The sequence below is a fragment of the Protopterus annectens genome, chromosome 5.part0 (genome assembly GCF_019279795.1).
Source record: "Protopterus annectens isolate FY-2018-M chromosome 5.part0, PAN1.0, whole genome shotgun sequence".
Lineage (NCBI taxonomy): Eukaryota > Metazoa > Chordata > Ceratodontiformes > Protopteridae > Protopterus > Protopterus annectens.
Window position 1 is genome coordinate 170,380,732 of NC_056735.1, and position 25,009 is coordinate 170,405,740.

Here is a 25,009-nt window from a genome sequence, read left to right on the forward strand (position 1 = left end):
GCAAACACATCTTCCACAACATCCAGAACAGGAGGTATAGCCAAAGGCCTATGCTGGGGTAAAAGCAAAAATTCCCTAAGCCTTTTCCTGGAATCAGAGAAGTCCTGACCTTCCCACTTAAAATGTTCCCTCATGGAATGAAGAGTCTCTGAAAAAGAAAAATCCTCTGGAGGAGAAGCAGAAGGAGTGGAATCATCTGCATCAGAATTAGAATAAGGAGAGTACTCCTGCAAGTCTTCAGCCGAAGACTCTAAAACATCTGAAGCCTGCTCAAAACTCCCCAACTCTGGTTCCACCCTAGGCCTCTTATCTGGAGGGGGCAAAGAACCTCTAATCAAAGTAATTAAATCTTCTGCCATTTTAAGTATGTGCTTCTTGGGCACAGATCCCGTAGAACTAGGAGTGACACCAACAGAAGCTAAACCTGGCCTGCCTCTGGGAGAAGCCTTAGAAACAGAAGGAGAGGGCCTAACCACCTTAGGAAGGGAGGGGAGTACAGTAACCTGAGAAGCCCCTTCAGCCTGACCTGCCTCCGGAGAGGCCACATCCTGTAATAACAAAGTCTCCCCCTGGGACTCCAGAGAAGCCTCCGGCGGAACCACCGGTTCCACTGACGCCTCTAAAGAACCGGCGTCCGGTACGGACGACTCTTCTTGCCTGGGTTTCGCTGCTTTGTCTTTGCGCTTCTTCGAAGAAGCGGGCGTCGGAGCATCCGACGGCATCTTATAATTACACCGCTTCCCAAAGACTAACCTGGCACAATCTAGCCTTCGCTTAATAGTGCGCTTATTGAACCTAGCACAAAAGCGACACCCAACAACGTCGTGCTCAGGCCCCAAACAAGGAATACACAAAGTATGATAATCTCTATGAGGTATCTGTTTCCCACAAGAAATACAGTTATTCACTTTTTCTGACATCCGGTAAATCACCGAGGCAAGAAAAAACTAAAATGTTCCCCAACGGGGTACTTAGCCAACTTTGACTCGGTCTGAAACTCCGAAAAATTTCAGAACGCCGAACGGCACTTGCAACGCTGCTTCTGCATCGGACCATGCGGCAAAAAAGACTGAGGATATGACGTTGGTCATGCGCATTTGTACCCTGACGTCCTGATATCAGTCTAATGCACCTTGACCGACGTCAGCCTATTACTTTGATATTCGGGCCGACCGAGGACAGCGGACTACCCAAGTGTAAGGACTGCAGCAATGTGAGATGAAGAACATCTCGGCCCTTATACATGGGATCCGAGGGAGAGAGGTCTCTAGAGACTGAGAGTGCTGACATCAAAGGGTCTTTAGATACCACTGAAGTTTCCTCATGTGAAGCCTGGCCAGAGGGATTAGAAAGATGCAAGATGCCATGTACCCCAGGATTTGCAGGAACTTCCTCGCAGTGAGGTGACTTCTGGATGCCAGCCGGGAGCTGGATAAAGTAGAGAGGCAGGAAGCTCTGATTTTCTGGGGATAGGAAGGCCATTTGGAATGCTGTGTCTAGCAGAGCTCCCAAGAAAATGATCTTCCTGGTGGGAGTTTGCTTTGATTTCTTCTCGTTGATGGTGAACCCTAGGGAAGTTAGGAGGTTTTTGACAAAGAGAAGATCCTGGAGCAGCTTTTCTTTGCACTCTGTCTGAATGAGGCAGTCATCCAGGTAAGGGTAAATCTGTACATTTCTCTGTCTGCAAAATGCTATGGCCGGCGTTAAGCATTTGGTGTTGTGAGCCTGTTTTGAAGCACAGGAATTTCCTAAAGGATTCTCTTATGGGGATGTGGAGGTAGGCATCTTTTAGGTCTAGGGTCACCACTAGCCAGGCATGTTTTGTCAGTATAGGCAGCAGCTGCTGCAAAGTTAGCATTCTGAATCTGGGGACCACCAGGATGGGGCACCAAGTGCCCTCCTTTCTGGGAACAAGGAATAATCTGGAATAAAAACCCTTGCCTGTTTGTTCTGAGCAAACAAGTTCTACTGCCCCTTGGGATATGAGAGTTTGGACCTGTTTCAATGCCTCTACCCACAGATTTGGAGGTAAGTCTTGGTACCCTCTTGGGATTGGTAGTTCGCTGAACGAGAATTTGCATCCCTGAAAAATGATCTTTAAGACCCTTTGGTCCTTTGTTACAGAAAGCCAATTTTCTTTGGAAAGGGAGAGCCTTCCTCCTAGCTTTTGGTGAGTGAAGGGAAGGCAGAGGGGGGAGGGGGAGTTATTGGGAGTTTTTGCCATAGAAGGGTGGCTTAGAACTCCTTGCCTTTGGAGTGGAAGTTGTCCACTGTTTTCTTCTCTGCTGGCCCTGGGGATAGGGGCCTGGATGGTCTGTCCCTGCAGGGCTTATGCCCTGTCTGCTAAGTGCAGGGAAGGACCAGTGTTTTGAGGGAAAGTTCCTGCTGAACCTGGGAGATTGAATCTGAAGGAAATATTTACTATTTGCATACATTTTGCTTTGTATTCCATCTTTTTAAGCACCTCTTCTGCTTTTACTTCAAACAAGCGGTTCTTATCCAGGGGTGCATCAATGAGTTTAAACTTGACATGATCAGGGAGAGGGTGTTCCTTCAGCCATGCATGCCTCCTAATGACAGATCCTGACACTGCTGCCCTGCTAGAGGCTTCTAGGGCATCATATCCACAGTGTAATGAGTGTTTGGCCACTTGACAAGCAGAGTGCAGTAAATCTGCTAACTCTTTTTAACTGGCACAGTCAGGAAACGTAGAAATCTTTTGTTTAATAGTTTCAAAGTGTGTTATTAATATTTTAACATATGGAACGGACAGTTGAGTGCTCTGATAGCTAAGGTTGCAGAGGTGTATACCTTTTTACCCAATCTGTCCAGAGCTCTGGAATCCCTGTCAGAAGAAGTAGGATTCTTGGCAGAACTAGTCTTAGCTCCTTTAGGTCCCTGTGTAATGACTTCTGGGTCTGCAGTAGGATTTCTGTACAGGTATTTGAGAGAATTTGTTACTCTGTAATACCTGTCCGGTTTACTGGGAGCAGGTGGGAGGCTGTCAGGGGCGAAGCTGGATTCATGGAAAACATCATCCACCACTTCTAAAATGGGGGGGGGGGGTGGACAGGGGTCTGTGCTGGGTCAGATCCAGAAACTCTCTATGTCTTTTCTTAGACTGGGGGAATTCCTGAGATTCCCAAATGGAAATGTTCCTCGAGGGTGTGAAGGGTTTCCCCAAAGGAAAGGTCCACTGGAGGAGACGCAGAAGGGATGGATTCCTCTGCATCTGAATCTTCATAAGTAGTCAGAGGTTGCTATTCCTCTTCAAAATCTTAATAGTCAGATTCCTCAGAATCCTGTTCTGTCATAATTGCTGGAGAAGAATGCCTTTTCCTTCTTGAAGTTGTGGCCTGACTACCCCGGATAAGGGAGATGAAATCCTCCGCAATTTTTAAGCATTTGTGCTTGGGGTGGTGGAGCAGGAGCAAGATGGTGGCTAGAAGCAGATTTTCTAGGAGTGGCCTGGCTTCTAGGCCTGAGAGTGTCCGTCGGTCTGAGAGAAACATTAGTCGGATGAGAAGATGTCGTTTTTTGTCTAGATTCAGTAGTGCAAAAGGCCTCCTCGGAAACTGGTGCCTGCGTCGCGGCTCCAGACCCAACTGAAGCAGAGAAAGCCAAAGGCTCAGAAGACGAATAAGATTTCTGCGGCATACTGGACTAAGAAAGGGTCTCAGTAGAGGCCTGCATAGATATCGAATTGGGCATCAGGGGTTGCAAAAGCGCCTCATTGAATTCCGGAGAACTGAAGACCTGCTTAGCGGTAGAGTCGCTGGAAGGCTTAGCCTTGTGTGGTCTGTCTTTATCTTTATCTCTGAGTTTTTTCAGAATGTCCACAGATTTTTGGCTGATGGACGCCATATCGGAATGCGAAGACAGAACATGAAAATAACTGTCTACAATAAGACCTCTAGGCGAATGGTTCTCGCATTAAAGATGGCAAAGAACCATCAATGGGGGACGTCATGGTCTGGGCCTGAACAAGTGATGCAGTAAGAATGGAAGTCTCGGTGTGGGATCTGCTTTCCACAGGCGGGACAATTGTTAACTTTGTCAGACATCGGTTAGTGCAAGAAAAAAGGATTCCCAACAGGGTACTTAGCTTTAGACGTTTTCAGCTGAAATTCAAACTCTGGTACTGACCGGCACTCATACGAACTGCTTCTGCTACGGGCACCACGGCAAGAAAGACTGACGTAATGACATTGTCTGCCTTGCTTTATAGCACTGATGACCTGATGTCAGACCACAAACGACTGCAGCCGATGCAAAATCAGTGACTCTGGTATTCAGGCCGGCCGAGGGCTACCACAGCAGGGATAACTCACTGCTGATGGCTGCAACAGTGAAACACGAAGACCATCCTGGGGTGAATGCTCCTAATATGAAGTTCAAGTATTCTACTTTACAGGTACCTTTAAATGCAAGAATCCTTTTAAGAACTTTTTCACAGGTTGAAAGAATGACAGTGGTAGATTCATTGGTAAACAATGGATAGCTGAAATGTGTACCATGACAGAAGAAATGGCTAGTCCTTGAGAAAACAAATATGAATGTAATGCAAAAGCACAGGACTCCTGCTGTATTTGTCTGGACTCCTCCTTCAGCACAGCTAGACAGGAATCTTTCCCTGATGGCAAAATAAGACTTCCTGATAGAAGGTCTCATACTTTTCTTCATAATGCTAAGCATATCCTCTAAAAACAGGTGCTAAAAGGAAAGAAGGCTCAGATCCTCCAGCCAGTTACATTTAAAAAATGCAGGTCGGGGAAACATAAGGACCCCTCATTCTGGGTGAACAGATGCACATGCAGAGGCAGTTACAGGCTTCTTTACTATTTTCATCAGAAGAGAGAACCAATGCTGCCTTGGCCAAAAAGAAGCTATCAGCATCATTCCTGGCCTTTCCTCCCTTAGGTTCTGGATCACTACTAGGATGCGTGAAACACAAGAAAATATACAGCTGTACTCAAAAGACATCCACTACCCAAGATTCTTTGTGAAGTGCTTTTAAGCAGGATATCTGAAGCTGTGTGTTGCATGCAGGAGCAAACAGATTTTCCTGTGATAGAGCCATCCGTGCCTTAGATCTAAAAAAATGTATCCCTGTCCGGCATTTTTCATGCAGGTTTATCACTGTCCTGCAGTCTAATCACAACATTACGGTGGGATGCAATGTAGGATGTCCTGAGGGGCATTCCTAATTCCAGTGCAGTCTCCCAAGTTTGCATAGCTGGCTTGCAGAGGGGTAGTAATACATTCCACACTCACTTGCTGATGTACAAGACAGCAATTTTGTCTGTGATTAAGAGTAGTGCTCCTAGCCTTCAAAGAGGCTTGAAAGCCTTAAAGGCCAGAATAAGCAGCAGCATCTCTTTGATTGTAATGCACCTTTTACTTCAGTCTTTGCTCCAATGGCCATGAATGGTCTAGCTGTCCATAAGAGTCCCCATGCATCAGTTATCAGTATCGGAGTATCTGCTGACAGGCAGAATGGAAGGCCTATACTCTTAATGACCTACTGGCTCCACCACAGGATGTCACCTTTGACAAAAGGCAGCAATTTTTTAATGAGTCACTGTGCTGCTGCCATACATTCCTGAGGTACCACTACCATTTTCTTATGTGCAATCTTGCTAACAGGGGCATGAGAATAATACAGGTCACATACCCCAGTATCCTTAGGCATTTTAATTCAGAAACCTGGTCCTTTGTGGCTATCTCTGGAAAGAACTTTATCAGAAAGGATACTTTGCTCTGTGGCAGCACATTGTTTGTTGCTTTGAATCAATTACAGCCCATAAGAAAATAACTCCCTTTGAGAGTTGCAGGCTGACCTTGGATAATTCAGGAAGAAAGAACAGCTGTGTAAGTAAACTTACCATAAAAATGATCACTGCTGCAGCAGCCTAAGCTCTATGGGTTACATTCTGTCAAGGCTATAACAGCTGGCTAGCTTTCAAAGCTCCAAGGCACCTTCCATAGGTCCAAACTGATGTACAGCTCAAGCTAAGGTGTTTAAAAGACAGGCTTAGACACCAAGCCCTTCGGAGTTTTCAAGCCAACAGAGAAAGAGAGAATGAGCCCTGAGAGGACATAGCTAGGGGTAAAACACACATGGATGTCAACACCCTGGCATAAAAACACACTAAAAACTAAGGGAGATAGCAACTACTCAGTTACCGCTTTAGGCATAAAGGTAAAGTTAATTCTCAAAGGAACCTTGACCCTGTGAAAAATGAGAAAGGGTTGACCCAGCATAAGAGTTTGCAACTCTTATACTCTTCTTACACAGATCAGAGCAACCAATAAAAGTGTTTTCCAAAATTAAGATCCCAAGAAGGAGCCACCAATGTTTGTTGGAGGTCTTTTATGCAAAACACCTTTCAAAAACATTTTGACATGAAAATGAATTGAAAGAGGAGAGATCCATGGGCAAATATGCTGAAACGGATGACAAATGAACGTTGACAGAGGAGTAAAAAAAGGTCACAGTACAGTAACTCACATACATATTGTAAACCAGAGCAACACTACCCATACATGGGTGCTGATTACATTGTTGACATTAACTAGAAAAGCTTTTCCATTTGAATACACACAATTTACTGGTACCATGCTTTCTTGCCTCCATAACTACTTGCTACACATCCTCAGCAAACAGGTGGCTAAAAGGAATTAAGACCCTATCATCCAGGCAGTCAATTGAAGTTACTCGGGGTCAGGATGTTATCAAACACCCCTGTCCTTGTGTGAATAGATCCATTCTACGACAGAGCTTGTGGTAATTGTACCTGGTCAATTCCAAAAGAAGGGAGAACCACTGTTACCTGGGCCAAAAAGGAGTAACGATAATGACCTTGGACGATTTCTTCAGAATCTTCAGAAGCAACCTGGATATCAGTGGAAAGGATGGGAAAGCATACAGGAACATTCCTGTCCAAGGAAAATAAAAGACATCTGTTTTCTAGTGTTTTCTAGGCCTTCTTGCATGGAGTCCTGAAGCAGAATTTTGCTAGCTGATAGATTACAGAAGAGGGAAAAAAGATCTACTTGAAGAACCCCCCACAAATAGATCAAATTTTGGAAGACCCCCCCCTCCCCCCAATCTAGTTTCCATTTATGAGAGTCTGCCTTTGTCTTGCTCAGATTTGACTGGACATGTGTACTGCCCTTGGTCCGGCAGTGGGCCACTACTGGGGTGTACCATTTTGTGTATACTCTGACTATAGTGGCAAGTCCAAAAAATAAAGTAAACTGGGACTGGGATCCCCCTACCACATACCCATGAAAGTGCCTGTAGCTCCTGTGAATGTGAAAACAGGCATCCTGAGATGCAATATAACCATCAGGGCTCAAGGATAAAACAGAGTCAGGGAAAACTACAGTCAGCATTAAATGTTCAACCTCTGAGGAACTTTAACTGTGAGAGATCCAAAATGGGTCTCCATGGACCCGCTTTCTTGGCCTGGAATCTGTGGATAACTATCTGCAGAACCCATCAGTCTAAGGTGATAAATTCCCCCATTCCTCTATGAAGAGAAAAAGATGCCTCACTATATTAATGAATAGATGAATAGGAAAGGGAACTATGGGCTGGAGTGGAATTTTTTGAAGGGAGGCAGTAGTGAACGTCACTCTTGTCTCTGTTGACTTGTCTTTTCTTCTTTTGGTAAGTCTTCTTATTTCTTTACCTGTTACTGTTTTGTTTGCCTTTCTTATTTCTTTACCTGTTACTGTTTTGTTTGACTTTCTTATTTCTTTACCTGTTACTGTTTTGTTTGACTTTCTTATTTCTTTACCTGTTACTGTTTTGTTTGACTTTCTTATTTCTTTACCTGTTACTGTTTTGTTTGACGTTCTTATTTCTTTACCTGTTACTGTTTTGTTTGACGCTAATAAAAAGCCAACTCTTACAGGAAGATTCCCATTATATTTATATATAAGTGGGTGAAAAAAATGTTTCACTGACTCAATGGTCTTAAAAGTTTCCTCCAATCTTTTAAATATTTGCTGAGAAGGGAGTCCAAACAGCACTCCTTGGAAAGAGGAGCATTAAGGAACTATGTTCTGACATTCTCTGGCAGGGGATGATTCCTCAGCCAGCCAAGTCTTGTAATCACAGACTCTACAGCAGCCATAGATGCAGCATCCACCTCATCTTAAGAACATTTCATTGCATGGTTAACCACTTAGAAAGTTTTAACATCAGATCACCCGAAATGAACTTCGCTATTACACACATTAGTTCAACTGCTGACGCAATTTTCCCTGGTTCTTAATTATGTGAATTTGGTAATTTAGTACACTGATGACTATGGTTGCTGACATAAATGCCTTCTTCCCAAAGAAGTCCAGAGATTTTGCTCTCCGAGTCATTGGGAATGAAATGAGTTAGTAATTTCTCAGATGTCTTTAGTAGTCTCCAGCACCATCGCTGGACCCACAATGGAGTTACAGAAGTTCCACCCACCTCTTATCAGACAAGAATTCCTTTGAGTCCTCCCTGAAGTGTTCTGCCATGAGGCCAAGCGTTTCTTCTCCAAATGAGATGTCCTCAGGTGGGAGAAACTAAGAAATGGGTGCCTTCTTCATCACAATCATATACATGGAAGAAGGAAGCTGAGACATATAGGCAACTCCTCCTCCAGTTCTGACTCAGACATGTGACTCTCCTGGGGGGTACACCTCTTCCTCTTGGGGGAAAGGGGCCACTCTTGAAGCACAGTGTTTTTTAAACCCAGGTAAATGAAAATGTAAACCCTAAAGAAATCATACACTAACACTAATGATCATTACTAGCCTGGAATGGATGCCACAGATAAAAGGCTATTGGGAAGAGGAACCCAAGACTTGGGACTCGGAGTAGCAAGGCTTTAGGTATGTCAGATATCAGGTATTCCAGTGGCATGTTTGGCTAGTTTAGCTGTCGCAGAGAGCAGAGGCAGCAACCTCATGTGCACAGCTTCCACTCAAATACCGAGAAGATCTCCTTATACTAGGATGCAAGAAATACCCTGACGTCTGCACACTCAAGAAATCCTGATGGTCATCGACATGGGATAAAACTGAGCTGACCACTGCACTGCTTGGGTCCACCACAGAACTCTCATATGATATCTGGCAAGAGGCACTAACTGGATCACCGCCGCCATGGAACCTAGCGCTTGCAAGATCAAGTGGACCATGGGATGATCCAGATCCAGCAACTGGTGGATCTGGTCCCAAACGACCTGGACTCTGTGTGGGGGAAGTGCTGTAGTCTCTGACACCATGTCCAGAAGGACCCCGATAAATTCTAGGTTCTAACACAGGGAAAGATGGGATTTGGACAGGTTGACTGTGATGCCCAGATGCTGAAAGAGACAGAGTATAACCAATGGGAGTTGATGCCTTATGGGGGACATGAGGTGCCAATTGTCCAGATACGGGAATACCTGGAAACCTTGCAGCTGGAGATTAGCTGCCACCACTGCCATGCATTTGGTAAACACCTGGGGAGATATGGTGAGTCAAAAGGTCAGGGCTCTGAACTGATATTGTTTGGCCCATAGCCGAAAGTGCAGGAATCTCCTGGAGCATTTGTCGATTTTGATATGATAGTACACATCCTTGAGATCCACCAAGCACATCCAGTCATCTTTGCGCAGAAGAGGCAGAATGGACTGAACAGTGACCATCTGGAACTTGGACTTCTTCACCAACAAGCTCAGTTCACTGAAGTCTAAATTGGGATGCATATTCCCAGCTTTCCTGGGCACCAAAAAGGAGAGAGTAAATTCCAGACCCTCACTGCCCTGTTGGGACCTCTTGGATGGCTCTTTTTTGAAGGAGGCCATGGACCTCAAGAAGGGCCAACTCCCTCTGGTGGGGTGGAACATCTGGGAGAGAATTTTGAACTGGAGGGGGCTGAAAAAAGGGGATAAAGTAACCCCTGGAAATGATGTTTAACACCCACTGATCTGAGGTAGGTCCAAGCTAGTGGGTGGAGGGAGAGTAGACTCCTGACTGCATCCAGGGCAGGACAGCTGGGCAGCGCTTCAGGAGCAGTGAGGGGGCTTCTCCAAGAAGGGTTCCCAGGAGCCCTGGCTCTGTGGACCCCCTCTGCCTCTGGGGCGACACCTGCCGTCAAATTCCCTTCCCCGGCCAGAGGAACAGGACTCCTGAGGAGCATCCTGGAATCAACACTGAGACCTTTCTACCCCTCTGATTTTTGGAAAAGGATCGTTGGGGTGTGGAGAACTTGATCTCCACCACAGAGTATTTCCTTCCTGCTTGCTGTGGGTCAAAGTTTCCTTGACAGAAGGGCCAAACAAGGTTGACCAGTCGAAAGAGGTGCTAGTGTGGGACGCTTTAAACGGTTCCACAAACCCACAAAGGTGAAGCCAAGTGTGCCGCCTGATAGCAATGCCAGTGCCTGCCACTCGAGAGGTGGCTTCCACTGAATTGGAGATCAACCTCGTAGAGATGTTAGCCAGGGAAGTCAGAATGGACAGCTTCGGACAGACCAAATTTAGACTCTCCGGAGGCAGCAACTCAGAAAGGAAAGTGGAGCGCTCCAATACCAAATCCCTTTTCCAGCCAGGTAAAGTGTGTCATGTAGTTGGTTGCTCTCAGTCCGAATGCAGCTGGGGCAAACACACGTGCACCGCCTGTGACTCCCTGTTCAGGGGATGGATGGTGGAGCTCTGCTCAACAAGCTCCTGTTTAGTAGCTGCAGTCACCACAACAGCATCAACGGAGACACCCTTGCTTCAAAAAACCTTGCCTTTAGGGGGACTTAGAAACTGGTCAGCCTTCTTGGGAACTGGTTCCACTGTGTCCGGCTCCTTCGAAACCCTGCAGGCAATGAGTTGGATGAACTCGTTTGGAGGATACATCCAGGTAAAAGATGGGCTCATCCTAAAAGTCTTTAAAAAACATGGATTCCTCAGAAGATGGGGTGGGGAAAGACCAACCGCCTCTCTGCTTCAGGATCTCGAGGATGTCCCCAAAGGACACTTCCTCGGATGGAAGTCTGGGGGACCCATCTCCTTCCTTGAAGTCCGTGTCTTCAGTGAGGGACCCTGTAGGGGAGTCCAAGTGCCTCCTCTTGCATGTCCTCTTCCAAGGAGGCTCCTCCGCAGGGGGCTCAGGGGAGGACTTGGAAGACATAAGGACCCTAAGAGGAGGTAATGCCCATCTGAAAGTGTTCATGGGAGGGCTGACCCTCGAAAGGATGATGAGGTCTCGCCTCCCAAAGTCGAGAGTGGCTGGGGAGGACCTAGAGCCGAAGGAGAAGCAGTTGCCCAGACAGAGACTGTCCTCTCTATTATCCGGGAGGCTGACAGGCTGATGAAGCCCCCCCTCCTCTCCAATAGCTGTAGCTACCCGGGACGGAAGGGGGACCCTGACACAGCATGAACTTTTCCAGATGATATCATCCCTGAACTGTCCAGAGCGGAGGCCTCCAGAGGGAGGGAACAGTCCAGAAACTCCAGGCCTAACCCCACCTCCCCCTGGGAACCAGCATGGACCTCATGGGGCCGAGGTGCAGCCAGATCAGAGAGCAATGGAACTGACTAGAAGGGAAGATATTCCCAATACCATCGGCCTCTCGCTGGGAATGCTCTGACCCTGATGGTCCAAACTCAGATGGGTTGGACAAGAAGAGAAGAGTCCTGTGGATGGAGGGGATCCCCTTGGCAACTGAGCCGGGAATGGCAACAAGACCAACTTGAAGTGCGCCTTGAGAAAGCTCCTCATCATCCTATCCATGTCTGAGGGGAGTAGGCTCCTGATGGATCTGGAAGAGATGGAGGAATGTCCCAACCTGGGTGAAGACCTGCAGTCTCGGGAGGGAGACCAACTTGTGCACCTTGGATACGATGTGCTGGGTCCTGAGGGAGAGCTCTCGATGACGATCGGATCTGGCAAAACTACTGGATCCAAAGGCCTGTTTTGATCCAAAGAAGTAGTTGGTGTCACGGACGGATGTGACAGGCACTTCAGATACGAGGGTGGTCTGGGTTGGGTCGGATCTGAGGACCTCTGAGGCTATGAGGTCTCGGATCATACAGATGGAGCCGGAGCTCTTGGAGGAGAAGAGCCCAGATCCGAAGCCAAAGAGGCTGGACTCGGATCCAGGGAGCCTCTTCTTTTTGGCAGGAGAATCCCTACAGGAAGAAGACTTCCTTTTGGGATCAGAGGAAGGCTTAGAAGGGGAACCAGAGATCAGAGAACCCCCTTTAGCAAGCCCATTGAGCAGCAGTTTGTTCCTGCACTCCAGAAGAGTGCTGGGGTTGAATTAGGCACAAATGTCGCATTCAACCTCCAGGTGAGGCTCTCCCAGTCAATGAACACACTCCTTGTGCAAGTCGGAATGGGGTATTTTCTGACAACACGAGGAGCACCTTTTAATCCCAGAGGGCTTCTCCGACATCACATGTGCAGCCACACACACACACACACACACACACACACACACACACACACACACACACACACACACACACACACACACCAAACACCCACAACTGGCAAAGTGCAAAGAAGGGGGGGCAGGAAAAGTTAGAAACTACCCAAAGTACCCTGGGGAGAAAAGGGGCAGGAACCCAGGGAAGATCAATTAAAAAAAAAAAACTACACGCTGGCGGGAGGGAAGGAAACCTAACCAGAGGCAGGTAGAAAGACGACTAGCAAGATAAGGAGGAAAACCTCAGAAAGAAAAAGGGAAAAATGCTATTTATCTGAAAAAGGAAACCTGAGCTGCAGGAAGCACATCCAAAGCTAAACCGTGGCAAATGAGATCTGGGTGTTGTGGGTAGCAAGGGATCTTGTGAAGGAGAGGAGCTTAAGCTTAAATCACACACCTGCTGGTTTGAAAACTCCCTGCCCACCCTCTCCATCCTAACAGTTTCCTTCAACTCCTTCTCTCTGTGTTGTGCCAACTCTGTTGACGTAGAGAGGTAAAACCACCATGACAATAACACAGGCATCTTGAATTCGATAAGTGACAGGGAGAGGTGTGACATAACTTATGATCCACCTCTCTTTAGGGGTGGAGAGGATGTAAGAGCACATGCCCACATTGCAGGTTCACACAGAAGAATCCGAGGCAGATGCCTGCAACCCCAAGGGAACACTGGCTGAGGATTTGTGCCATTCAAAGAAGAAACTGAAACCTGCTTCCCTGATGCCCACTGCAAAACAAAACCTGGGCATGCTACTGGGCACTGGCTGCCAGTATATGGGTGCAGAAAATAAAACTTAACTCTTGATGGCTAACTAAATGACAGCCCCATCTCAATCTGCTCTTCCCCAGTGCATGGGGAACAGATGAGCCAGCTGACCAACAGAGAGTATGATATTCAACATTCAGTGTTCTATACTTCAGACTACAGGCCTAACAGATTTTCAAGGAGCCTATATCCAATCCATCTAGTAATATAAACTGTATCACCCAAATATTCATCTAATGCTTTTTTAAATAAACAAATTGTATCAATTTTTTCTAATTCTAAGAAGCAAAGTATTCCCCCAGCAACCATCTCTAAAACGAAAAGAATTGCCCAAAATTTGACTTTTTCATTTAGGGATTACCAACAAATAATCTTTATTTCTAGTTCCTTTCTAATATTTTTATTACACCCACTCTTATTCTAAGCTTTTAAACACATATACATAAAGATTAAATCATCCCTAAATAACCTAGATCTTATTGAGAATAAAGAAATCTCCTTAAGTCTATCCTTAAAAGTCTTCCTCCTAAAACCTTTTATCTGTCAGGTAATCTGTGTATCCTTTCCAGTCTTTAAATCTGTAATAAATTAAACATATAAACATTCCCAACACATTTAATCGCATATCTTAATACAGTTTTAAATAGCGGGACCAAAATTTCCCTATCCCTACATACAAAAGTTTTAAAAATATTCTTATTCTCTTTAGACTCAAATTTAAAGTCACCATCAACTTTTATTCCTAAATCCTTAACACTACTCACTACATCCAAAGTGATGTTACTCAATGCATAAGAATAGAACTTATTATTCCTAAATCTTTAACCCTACTCACCATGTCCAAAGTGATGTTATTTTATGCATAAGAATAAAACTTATTACTACCAAAACAAATAACACAAGTATTTTTTTATATTAAATTCCATATTAACAGATGATTACATGTACAATTCATCCAAGCAACACTGGACTTGACTGTGATCCTCAACTGTTATAAAACTGACCCTGTCGTAGAATTATCAGCATACTTACTAATCCAAATCCCCCTGGGGTATAGGAAATTATACCATAAAAAATCCAAATAAGACTGTACCTTGAGGTACTCCAGAAAAAATTTTAGACTGGGAAAAGGTATTCCCCAAGTGAACTTTACTACTTCTTAACCAATCTTATCACACAGTGATTCAGACCAAGTTGCAACATTTGGAATATTACTTTGTCATGAGGTCAAATGCTTTAGCCATATCCAAACAGATAACATCCAAAGCTAAACCACTGTATAATGCTTCTCATAGTGGCTGCTACAATAATAAATTTACCTTATGGTCAACATGCAGCAAAGACAAAAAGCCCCCCCCCCTTTAGGTTTACTTGAAGCAAGCAGGATCAATCATAGGTGTTAAATTAATTTCTCAAGACCAGTCAGGGGTGGGCTTAGCAACCGTTCCTAATTTTGGCAGTCAAATGAGGTTGAGGCCTAATCAGAATCAAAGTCTGGCCCTAGTATTTTTACACTGAACAGCTTATTTTTTCTTGTGCTTAACACAGCTAAAATTAAAAGATTTGCAAATCTCAGTTTACACTGTAAAAATAACATTCACAAAGTGTGGCTATCCTGGGAAAGTGTCTTGTTACCACACTTACCTTTCTTATGTGTTTTACTATCTTTCCTTCCTCATGTGCAACAGCAAAAAAAAACTGTAAAATTTACCTGAAAAAAATACTTCAGTTACTCTGGCAAAGCCAAAACAAAAACTGGTGAGGTGGCCAATAAATGCTGAACAGCCAAAAAAAAAATTCTTAACAGGTACTGCATAACAGCAAGCACTGGGAACCCACAAAAAGAGCAACATCTCTCTCTCAGACAAAGCTAAAATTTGAAAAAGAACTAGGATCATGAGAATGGAACCTAAATAACTAATAAATACAGAGCAAAACACAAAAGAGTTTGGCTTGCAAAGCTGCGTCAAGAAAGGAGAGGAGGATTTAATGAAAAGGTTGGTACTAAAACAGATATGGAGAGGGAGTTACCTAGCAAAACATTATGTGTATAAGGGAGGTGATAACAACATGGTAAAGTATCTGGGTGCCAAACTACCCAATTCCTGCAGGCATTAGTCCTAAAAGTTAACAAAAAAATGATATCCTCACTTCAGATCCTGAGATACCTGGGTATGCACTCATATTTTAAAGGTATTTGTCTCTAACTACAGAAAAATGTGCTTAACCTTGCAAGAATTCCAGTCAGAATTGTGAAGGGAAAAAAAACAGCAAATCTGTGATGTCACTGAACATGATACTTCTTTCTGCTGTTGCCCAGTGGAGTCTAAACAAAAATGTACCAATGTTACTCTTCAGCACAAGTGCTGTGATGTTACATACCCCTGTGTTTTGCAAACAATCCCAGTAATCCCTACAATAAAAAACTGGAGCAATTAAATGCAGCAAGAAAGAATGTAAGAGGTAATGTCTCATTCCAAGCAAATTGTTAGTAAACAAATAAGACTTTAACCTCCAAGAATGTTTTAACTATTTCTTTGTTGCACAATTTAAGATACTGCTTTACATTACATTTGCTTAATGACAAAAAGACACAGTAAACCCATCTAGTCTGCTCTTTTAAGTGTCTTAACATTCTGCCTGCCCATCTCTACCTTCTACCTGTTAACTGCCCCCTAAATGCCTCTGTAGATTCTTTCTTCACCACCCATTTGACAAATTCCATGGATCCACAATCTTCTCAGTGAAAAAGTACTTTTGCAGACCCACAGAGCAGAGATTGTACTTATAATATGCTATTTGTGCTCCTCCTCCTCCCACATCTGTCCTTCCAATTTAAAATGATCCTTCTGCATATCCATGACATAATCTTGCACATAAATATCATGTACACCCCATCTCTTCTACTTTCAAATGCCTCAAGGGAGCACCTCCAGTCAAATTCCTTCCTCACCACCCCATGGATATTTCTGGCAGTAAATTCTGTCACACAACCTGATGTATTTTCCTCATATGGCCTTTAATTCTATGAAGAACTGAAAAAAGGAATACCTCTCTCATTATTCATAGCACTCAAGGTATGGTCTAACTAATCCCCCAAAACTTTGAAAGCAAAAGTAATAAAGATGATGATGATAATAAATGCAAATCAATATTTTGCATACAATTTAAAAAGTCTACCCTATGAAAAATACACTTTATTAACCCAGTTCAGGCTAACAAGTCTAAGCTTAACAAAGGCAAAGACTTAGGACTTCCAAGATGGCTGCACATTGAATAACAGCTTAACTCTAGCTATCACAGTGTGAAAACAGAAACTCAACAAAGAAGGCCAGTAGACTTTTGTGTTTCTGCATACATTTCAGAAACTGGTTAGTAAGTGTACTGCCTGGATACCAGGAAAAAAGAAATACAGAGCACCTGGAAAAAAATCAGATACAAATAGTGAGGAAGAAACACTGAGTGAGGGAAAGTTCTGCAGCTGTTCAGCAAAAAGCAAGACATGACTTCCAGAAACCTACAGGGAGATGTAAGATAATTGCACAGACCTGTTTAAAATAAACAAAACACTGATGGAGTATATCAACACAAACAACAAAAGGCTGGAAAAAATGGAAGAAGCTTTAAACAGATATTCAGATGAGGTGATAAAGCTGCAAAAATCAGAGGTCAAAATGAAGAAAAGGCTGGCTGAATATGACACTGCTTAGGAATAGATGTTTAAAAAAAATAAGAGAATTAGAGAACATAGCACATAGGGATTACCTGAGATTTTCAGCTACACCAGAGAAGCTGGAGGATCAGACTGCATTTTATGAAAGCACAAATAAGCAACTGGGCTGGTATTCCACAGCAGGAGTTGTTACTTGAAAGAGGACATTATGTGTATACTCCAGACCTGGCTATGAGAAAGCAACCTACACCTTTAATAGTAAAGATGCAATCCTACCAGCAGGAGTAGTAGAGTCTGGCAAAACTGTGGCAGATGGACAAAATACTAAAAGTGGGAGACAGAAGAGTGTTTTGGAGAATGATTACTCATTATACACTAGGCAGAAGAGAAGTAAATTCATTCCACTATTCAGAGAATGTCGAGACACAGATATGAGATTCAAACTGCTGCACCCAGCTGTCTTCAAGGTATTCTCCTGGAGGGACAAAATAATGTTTTGACGAAGTACATGCTAAGGAGGAAATATCTGTCCAAGAAAAAGTGAGCTGTGAAACAGAAGGAGATTCCGCTTCTTGTTCTTCTGATAATAAAGACCAGAGAGAGACTGTACCTGTGAAATGTTTTCCACTGTTTCAATGGAAAATGTTGAAGGGAAAGAAGAGAGCACTAGAGCTGATTAGAAGAATTGCAAGTCTTTTGGAAATGAAGCAGAGAGAGGATCTGTGAGATGGAGATGAACGGTAATAAAACCAGTAACTTAATGTGGGATTACAATGCATTTTGACAATAAGAACAGGGAAATCTGGAAATACTGGACTTTTTCAAAATTTGTTGGACTTTTGGGGGAATCAAGTATATGCCCTACTTCATGTCATTAATGTTCTGAAAAAATCCTTTGGAGAGGGGAAGAGAGGGGAGAAAGTTAAGGGAGGGCAAACTCTTTAAAACTCTAGTTATTAAGACAGTTTGATTACTTTTATATAAATGTTTGACTATTCAATAAAGGTGTGTCCAAAAAAAAAGCAAAGACTTTTATGTTCTATAACTAATACAAACAAATGAAAACTTACTCCCCTCTATAACTTGTAGGTTTCATTCAATGATCACCCCCTCTATACTTAAAGTATACATCTGAGGTTTTTCACTGCTTTTAAAAAACAGACAAAAAATTATGAAGAAATGGGAAAAAGGAATACCTCTCTCATCATCTGATGCAAACTGTGCTCCAAAACGTATAAGTGATCTTCTGGTCGTTGCTTCTCAGGAGTTGTTTTTTGAGATTTCTTATCATTAGAAGAGTGGCACAATGATACGGACAGCTGTAGTCCTGCAACATGGAAAAAAAATGCAAGTATGAAGGAACAGTACAGTGGTGGGAAAAATAATGACTACCTTCAAAACCATATTTTGTTTCTTTATACGGACTCTGTGAATGTTAAAGCTTAAAATAATATCTGGCTAAAACTATTTGAGTCAGAGGTTCATATGTAGTTACTAAACATGTGGTCTTGGAAACCACCGAGGAGCACAGTCCAATTTCACAAATGTCCCAGAGAATTTGCTGGTTAATCAACTTGCTCAGAGTAACACAACAGGTAAATGGAGGCTGGTGGACTCAAACTCTAGACTACAGTACAGCAGATTAACATCTTGTAGCCTTAATCCTCTGTGCTAATTGTCAGTCAACTACAGTAGTCATATGTTGTGACATTCAGTATTTGATAAGCAAAAACAAGATATGAGTGGTAACTGTTGCTAATTCTTTCAAGCTTTACTTTTACACCATGCAATAATAGTCAAGAAACCTGATCAAAATGCATGCATAAGGGACGTTGAATGAGGCTAACACATAAATCATTTAAAGACATAAAAACAGGTTCAAGACTTTTCCCAGAAACAAAAAATGTACCCTTATTTTGTGGTAAAAAGACACTGATTAGTAAAAACTACAAGAAAAATCTAGCCAAGCTAGAGTTTTTGCTGTGTGACACATTAAACCTCATGTAACAGAGGTTTATGGGATATATGCAAATGACCCCTTAAGGACATCAAGTGTTTCAGCTATGTGCCTTCTGAATGTGCATGATTTTTGCTTTTTCTTTTTAAGTCTTTGTGGATGCATTCAGGCCAATAAAGTCAAACCCCACTAGCTGTGGACATGTATGTTTTAGGCTTATGACCTCATCAGCATAGCATAAGTGGATTGTTTGGCTATGCATATTGTGCTAACCATAATCATAATCCTACCTCTGCCCTAACCCCAATCCTCCCTTTCCTTAACACCACCACTAAACAAGACACACACATTCACACGCACACACTTTGCACACAGCAGCATATGCATACCTACAAAATCCTATTCCTTTCTCTAGCCTTTACTCTAACCCTAATCTGCGAACATTTGCAAACACACCCACACAGCTACCCCAATGCTGAAACTTTCGGTATATCCAACAGTTTTAAAATTAACATCAACTCCAAATTCTGCTACAACACAATTCACTAATGTTTCTTTCATTCAATCCTGCACTCAACTACCACTGCATTTAACTACTTTTGAAAGCAGAAATACTTTGTGGCAACCCAAGCTTTTTTATCAGACTGCAGAGTAAACATCCATATGTACGTACACACAAACAAATACTACCAACTTCTCTGGCATCTTTTCCAAGATGTAATGAAGTTGTGTGTGTGAAAGAATGAAAGCAGTTAAGTCTTTTGAATAAATCCTTCTATCCAGTGATGGTTTGTTTCTTGCTGTGTTTTACTATTTTTGTAGTTTTTGTTGTGCTTTAGTAGGATATATTTTGTGTTTATCTTTGCTAGTTGCTCTACTGAAGCCCCATACAAAACACTCATAAAAAATGTGTTCTAGCTCTGGTGGTATAAAGGGATAAAGCCTTGACTACAACCTAGTCCACCAGTGCTTGCTTAGCTAATCAGGAGTCTGAGTGGCAGGAGAGGGTTGAGTATGCCCATCCAAGACAGGGTGGGAGACAACAAGGGCATTCCCAGCAACAATCCTTGGTGAAAACTGAGGTTGTTGCATGGGGGGGGGGGGGGGGTAGAGCTCAAGGAGAAGTAAGAGTGGAGGTTATGACTGATCTGCAGCAGAGACAGGGTTATGACACATGCCCACCCCTCCATTGTCATCACAATATCAGATTGGTGGAGGGGGGCCACACATAACGAAAAATAAAACCCAGTGGAATGTTGATGGCCAAGACCCCAGGGCACCCTTAGGATCCATAACCAGTCCTAAAGAATCAGAGGAATTTCTGGGGAATCAGATGGCTGGTAGACCAGGCATGGATGTGGGACATTAGGCAGCAAGTCCAAATGATGATGTAGAAGACCCAAAAAGTGCATTCTTCCCCAAGGTAAGAAAGGCAATTGGAGTGGTGAGATTCAGCAGCTTTGACATAGTGCTAATAGGGGGGAAGGCTTCACGTTTGCACATAAAAAATATGTGAAAGGGGCAGGGAAACTGAAAGTAGCCAAAGCCAGAAAAATAAAATAAAACATAAAAACAAGGCTACCTAATACTATGGTTTCTACAGACTTTTGAAGCAAAAGTGCCAGAAACAAAAATATTTTTTTACTACAAAAATAAGAAAATGAAGTTGTGCAATCTGAAGAATTACCCTTCAATGTCTAACTGCACATGCAGTCAACAAAGAATGGGAGAGCTCAGCTCTGCAACTTACAGATAAAGCTCCGACTACGGCCCAGATATCTTAAGTTTAATAAGCAGGTCAGATGCTACAATACAGCTAGGCAGGGAAAGGTAAGACTAAGTGACAAATTACAGCTTTCCTACGATAGAGGGAGGATCTAGTGGCTGACTCTTAATGCAAGTGGAGGCCTGCATGTAATTTGGCCATAAAAAGACAGGTGGGGCCTGGCTTACCAAGCTGGTGACAGGTGCCATTCTTTGCATGTCGGTGGAAGCATTTACATGAAAAGGAGTGTACGGTAGGCCCCCACAATGATAAAGGTGACTATAACAGTCACCACAGGAAAGGATTATGGTTTAAACTAGAAACACTCATGATGGTTGCCTGAATAACAGCCTCGTTGATCAACGTTTGCTTTACAGGGAATAAATGGGTCAAATGGCCATGGAGAACTGATGGCCAGCAATCAGTGAAGGGGTAAAACTGATTTAAAAAAAGGACTGCTTTGAAACAAGCAAACTGAAGGGAGCCAGAGAGAAGAGTTTGGAGTCTAAAGAGTTTCATGTGCCTGCAGCATACTATTACTGCACATGGGCTACTTTTTTTACCAAATGTATTATAGCTACAATACCTGAAAAGAATGGACATTGTGTACAAATTTACTTCTGAATGCCAAGGTTTGATTCAAAGGGTCAAATACACAGACAAGGACGGACTAAATCCTGCCTAAATTCTACCTCTTGCAGGTGTCTTAATTACAGCACAGAAAAATATAAGCATCTTGTGGGCTTTAACTCTGCAGTAATCAAGCATGACCATGTGCAAACACCTGCAATACTGTACTCTAACCCTTAGAAAAACAGTACTATTTGATCACCACTCAGTTTCTCATCCAGTGACTTCCTTATTTTCTTAGTCTATACAAAGTCTCACAATGTCCACCACAGTTCATTGATATGATTAGCTATGTTAGATACATTATATATTCTGATCACTAAATGGTATTTTAAACAATAGACATACTTGCTAGCAAGTCTAAAGGCAAGCATATAACTCCCCCAAAAAGGCAAATCATACACACTTCATAACTTTGTGCCAGACACTGCTCACCTAACCATGTCCACTGCATTTGAGCTAGCTTATGCTAAACTTTTATGTATGGAAATCTGCCAGAAATTACTCAATATGAGCATGTCTGTCCATGAGGTTTTGCAGTAACCTTCCAGGTCATTTGCTAAACCATAAATCAGCTACACTGGGCTGCCTAACTTCCTAACATTATTATGATACCTCAGTTACATATAACTGACACAAAATTAAAATACAAACAGACTTTGTTGCACAGACCATGTTTTCTCAGTCATAGGTTTGAAACTTTGGGACTCCCGCCCCTTCTTAAAGAACACTCCTCCAACCCCATTTTCCAATCACAAATAAAAGCACATTTCAAGACTCTAGGAAAATGTAACCGCTATCTCTCTGTCATATAACTTAACCTCTTCATTCCCTTCTTCATTCTACAAACCTTGCTCTAACTTATTTTTGACTGCGATTGTTTCAGCATGCCAACTCTGATTTCTGCTCTACATGTAATGAATATATATATTGTGGGGGTTTTTTTCACTCACTCTGTATATAACACCATGCAACTATTGCTGAGACTGAAATGGGTCCACTGGGAAAAGTGCTTTACCCCAGTTAACAAATTAAAAAAAAAAATACACAACAATAAGAAAAGTAATGTAGTTCATGGTACCCAAAGAACAGCACTGTAGAAAGTAGATACAAGTCCCAAAATATACCAGTGCAGTCACCATGGCTGTAGTCATAAAACTATTTTACTGAAGAATATAAACAAAGAATAAGTGCTTTTGGGTGGCTTCCACCCTTCTATAGATTCAGAAATGTCTGAACAAGCAAGAAATATTTATATAAATCCTGTCCAATCATATTTGTCTGTAGTAATTATCAACCAATAAAAACACATTAAAAGCATGACCAATAAAAGTGCTGGAATGGAGTACTTAACCAATTAAAAATAGTCATTTAACCTGTAGTATCATGCATACAGATGAAATGCTCCAACTAAGAACTTACTGTTGCTTAGAAAAATGTGTGTCCAAAACATATATAGAATGAATAAATAGCTATGTTTCCTATAATACCCTCTAAATAAAAAAAAATGAGTAAAAATAATCATTAAGAATAACAAATGTGAAGAACGTTCACAGAATAATCATCAGGCTAATAAGATAACGGCATTGCAACAAACAATGAACAATGGTAAAACCTAGGTCTAATCTGAATAAGTATGGCATGTAATGCAAACAACCAATTAAGTTGTTTAAATCCAAGAACAGACCAATGGGGTAGACAGCCAAAGTCATAACTCAAATCAGGATCTCAACCAATAATGGACTAGGAGGCGAAGAGCCAATCAAATTGTTTAAATGTGTATGAACCAATAGGACAGTCAGCCAATGTTATAACTCAAGTCAAAAACTCAGCCAATGAAAGACTGGAGAACAAACAGCCAACCAAGTTGTTACTATGTGCACTTCAAGTAAGATCGACTTTTTAGATACAACTATTGAAATGAAGAGCAATGGAGAGATAAATGCTATGGTACACCATAAACACTGCATGAAGAATAGTATACTCCATCAATCCAGTATGCACCCTCCACACATATATCGTAACATTACCAAGGGTCAAATGTTATGCAATTCGAGAATGCATACCAGGGACAATGATTTCAAAGCAGCCAATGAGAAATTAATTTACCAATTGAGAGCCAGAGGTTATAAGAAGAAACTGATTTACAGCACGCAGCAGTTCAACTAAGGAACACCAGAGGCAAGCTATATTATTCGGAGCTACCACCCCAACATTTGGAACCATCTGGAGACAACAACCACAAAAAGGATATTAGGGTCATCCTAAGGTATTCAAGTGATATTCACCATGTTAGCAAAATTATTAAGAACAACTGGAAAATCTTAACTAGTGATGAATCCATAAAGAAGAACATAGGAGAACATTCCCGTTTTACGTACAGGAACAGTAAGAACTTAAAACAAATCCTGTGTGATAACCCACTCAAGAAGATGGAAACAAGAACCAATAGAAAGGGTACATGCAGAACATGTACAATGTGTAAATACTTCCATAGGGTACAGACATAGAAACATCCTGTAACCAACAAGAAGTATACCTTTCATGGTTATGCAGATTGCAAGACCACAAATGTGATCTACATAGCATGCTGTACCATCTGTGACATATTCTATGTAGGCAAAATTAATAGACTTTTTAAAGACTGCATATCCAAACATATGAGTGATTCGAGGCGCAGGGATACGAAGAATCCACTTGTGCAGCATGTATCAACTAATGATCACCATTCTTTCTGTTTTATGGCTTTACAAACAATAACTTGCGATATTAGAGGTGGTGACATAGTGCTTATGACTGAATTGGCTGAAATGAAGTGGATTAGTGAGTTACAGGCAGACAAACTACCAGGCCTGAATTCGAATATACCTTTGAAACCAGCACTGAAGAAACAACGTATTAAATGAGAAACTTGATATGTCTCACTACCACTGATTGTTGTTCAAGTGCTAAACATTGTATATTTTCTGCAACATATCACTACAATATTTATTTCTGAACTTCACTTTACACGCCATTTTTTGGGCATCATATTCTATTGGCGGCTTAGCTTCCTGTTGTCAAGCACCATGAGTCAAGGTCACTTAACCCTTGTCTTTCTTTGCCTGATTTTGTTTTATATTTGGTTATGAGATGCTTGTGTTCCCTGACTGTTCTACTTCAATTAGTGGTGATGATCTTGAATGAGCCCTTTCAACTTGTTTTACTTTTTGGTAAATTCATGATGTTTGCATGGAGAATTTTATATACTGCTCCTTCCTGCCGGTTTATTGGTTGAGATTCAGATCTGAATCACCCATGACCAAACTACCCTGAAAGCTTCTGATCTCATCTGATCTTGAAAGCTAAGCAGGGTCAAGCCTGGTTAGTACTTGGATGGTAGACCGCCTGACAACCAGTAGCATTGGCTGTTTAGCTGTGATTAACCTTTACAAAGCTGGGCACCTTGCTATTTTTCATTTGCTATTTATCCTATTGGTCTATTTTTATATTTAAACTATCTGATTGTCTGTTTGCTTCTTAATCCTTTATTGGCCAAGATTTTGATTTGAGCTATGACATTGGCTGACTATTCCATTGGTTTATACACATATTTAAATAATTTGATTGGCTGTTCATGTCTCTGTTCAATACTGGTCGAGATCTTGATTTGAGTCATGACATTGGTTATCTACTTCATTGGTTCATTTTTAGATTTAAGCAACCTGATTGGTTGTTTGCTTTCCATGTTATACTTACTCAGACCAGACCTAGTTTTTTAC

The 25,009-nt window shown here is 42.3% G+C and overlaps 1 protein-coding gene across 1 annotated transcript in view; it reads right to left on the bottom strand.

Moving 5' to 3' along the window:
• The window catches only part of MED17 (mediator complex subunit 17), a 717,849-nt gene that overhangs the window by 303,485 nt on the left and 389,355 nt on the right, over window positions 1-25,009 (bottom strand). The window contains exon 7 of the mRNA XM_044072197.1: window positions 18,093-18,223. Within this exon, the coding sequence (XP_043928132.1) occupies window positions 18,093-18,223 (131 nt within the window). The remainder of the gene's footprint in view (window positions 1-18,092; window positions 18,224-25,009) is intronic.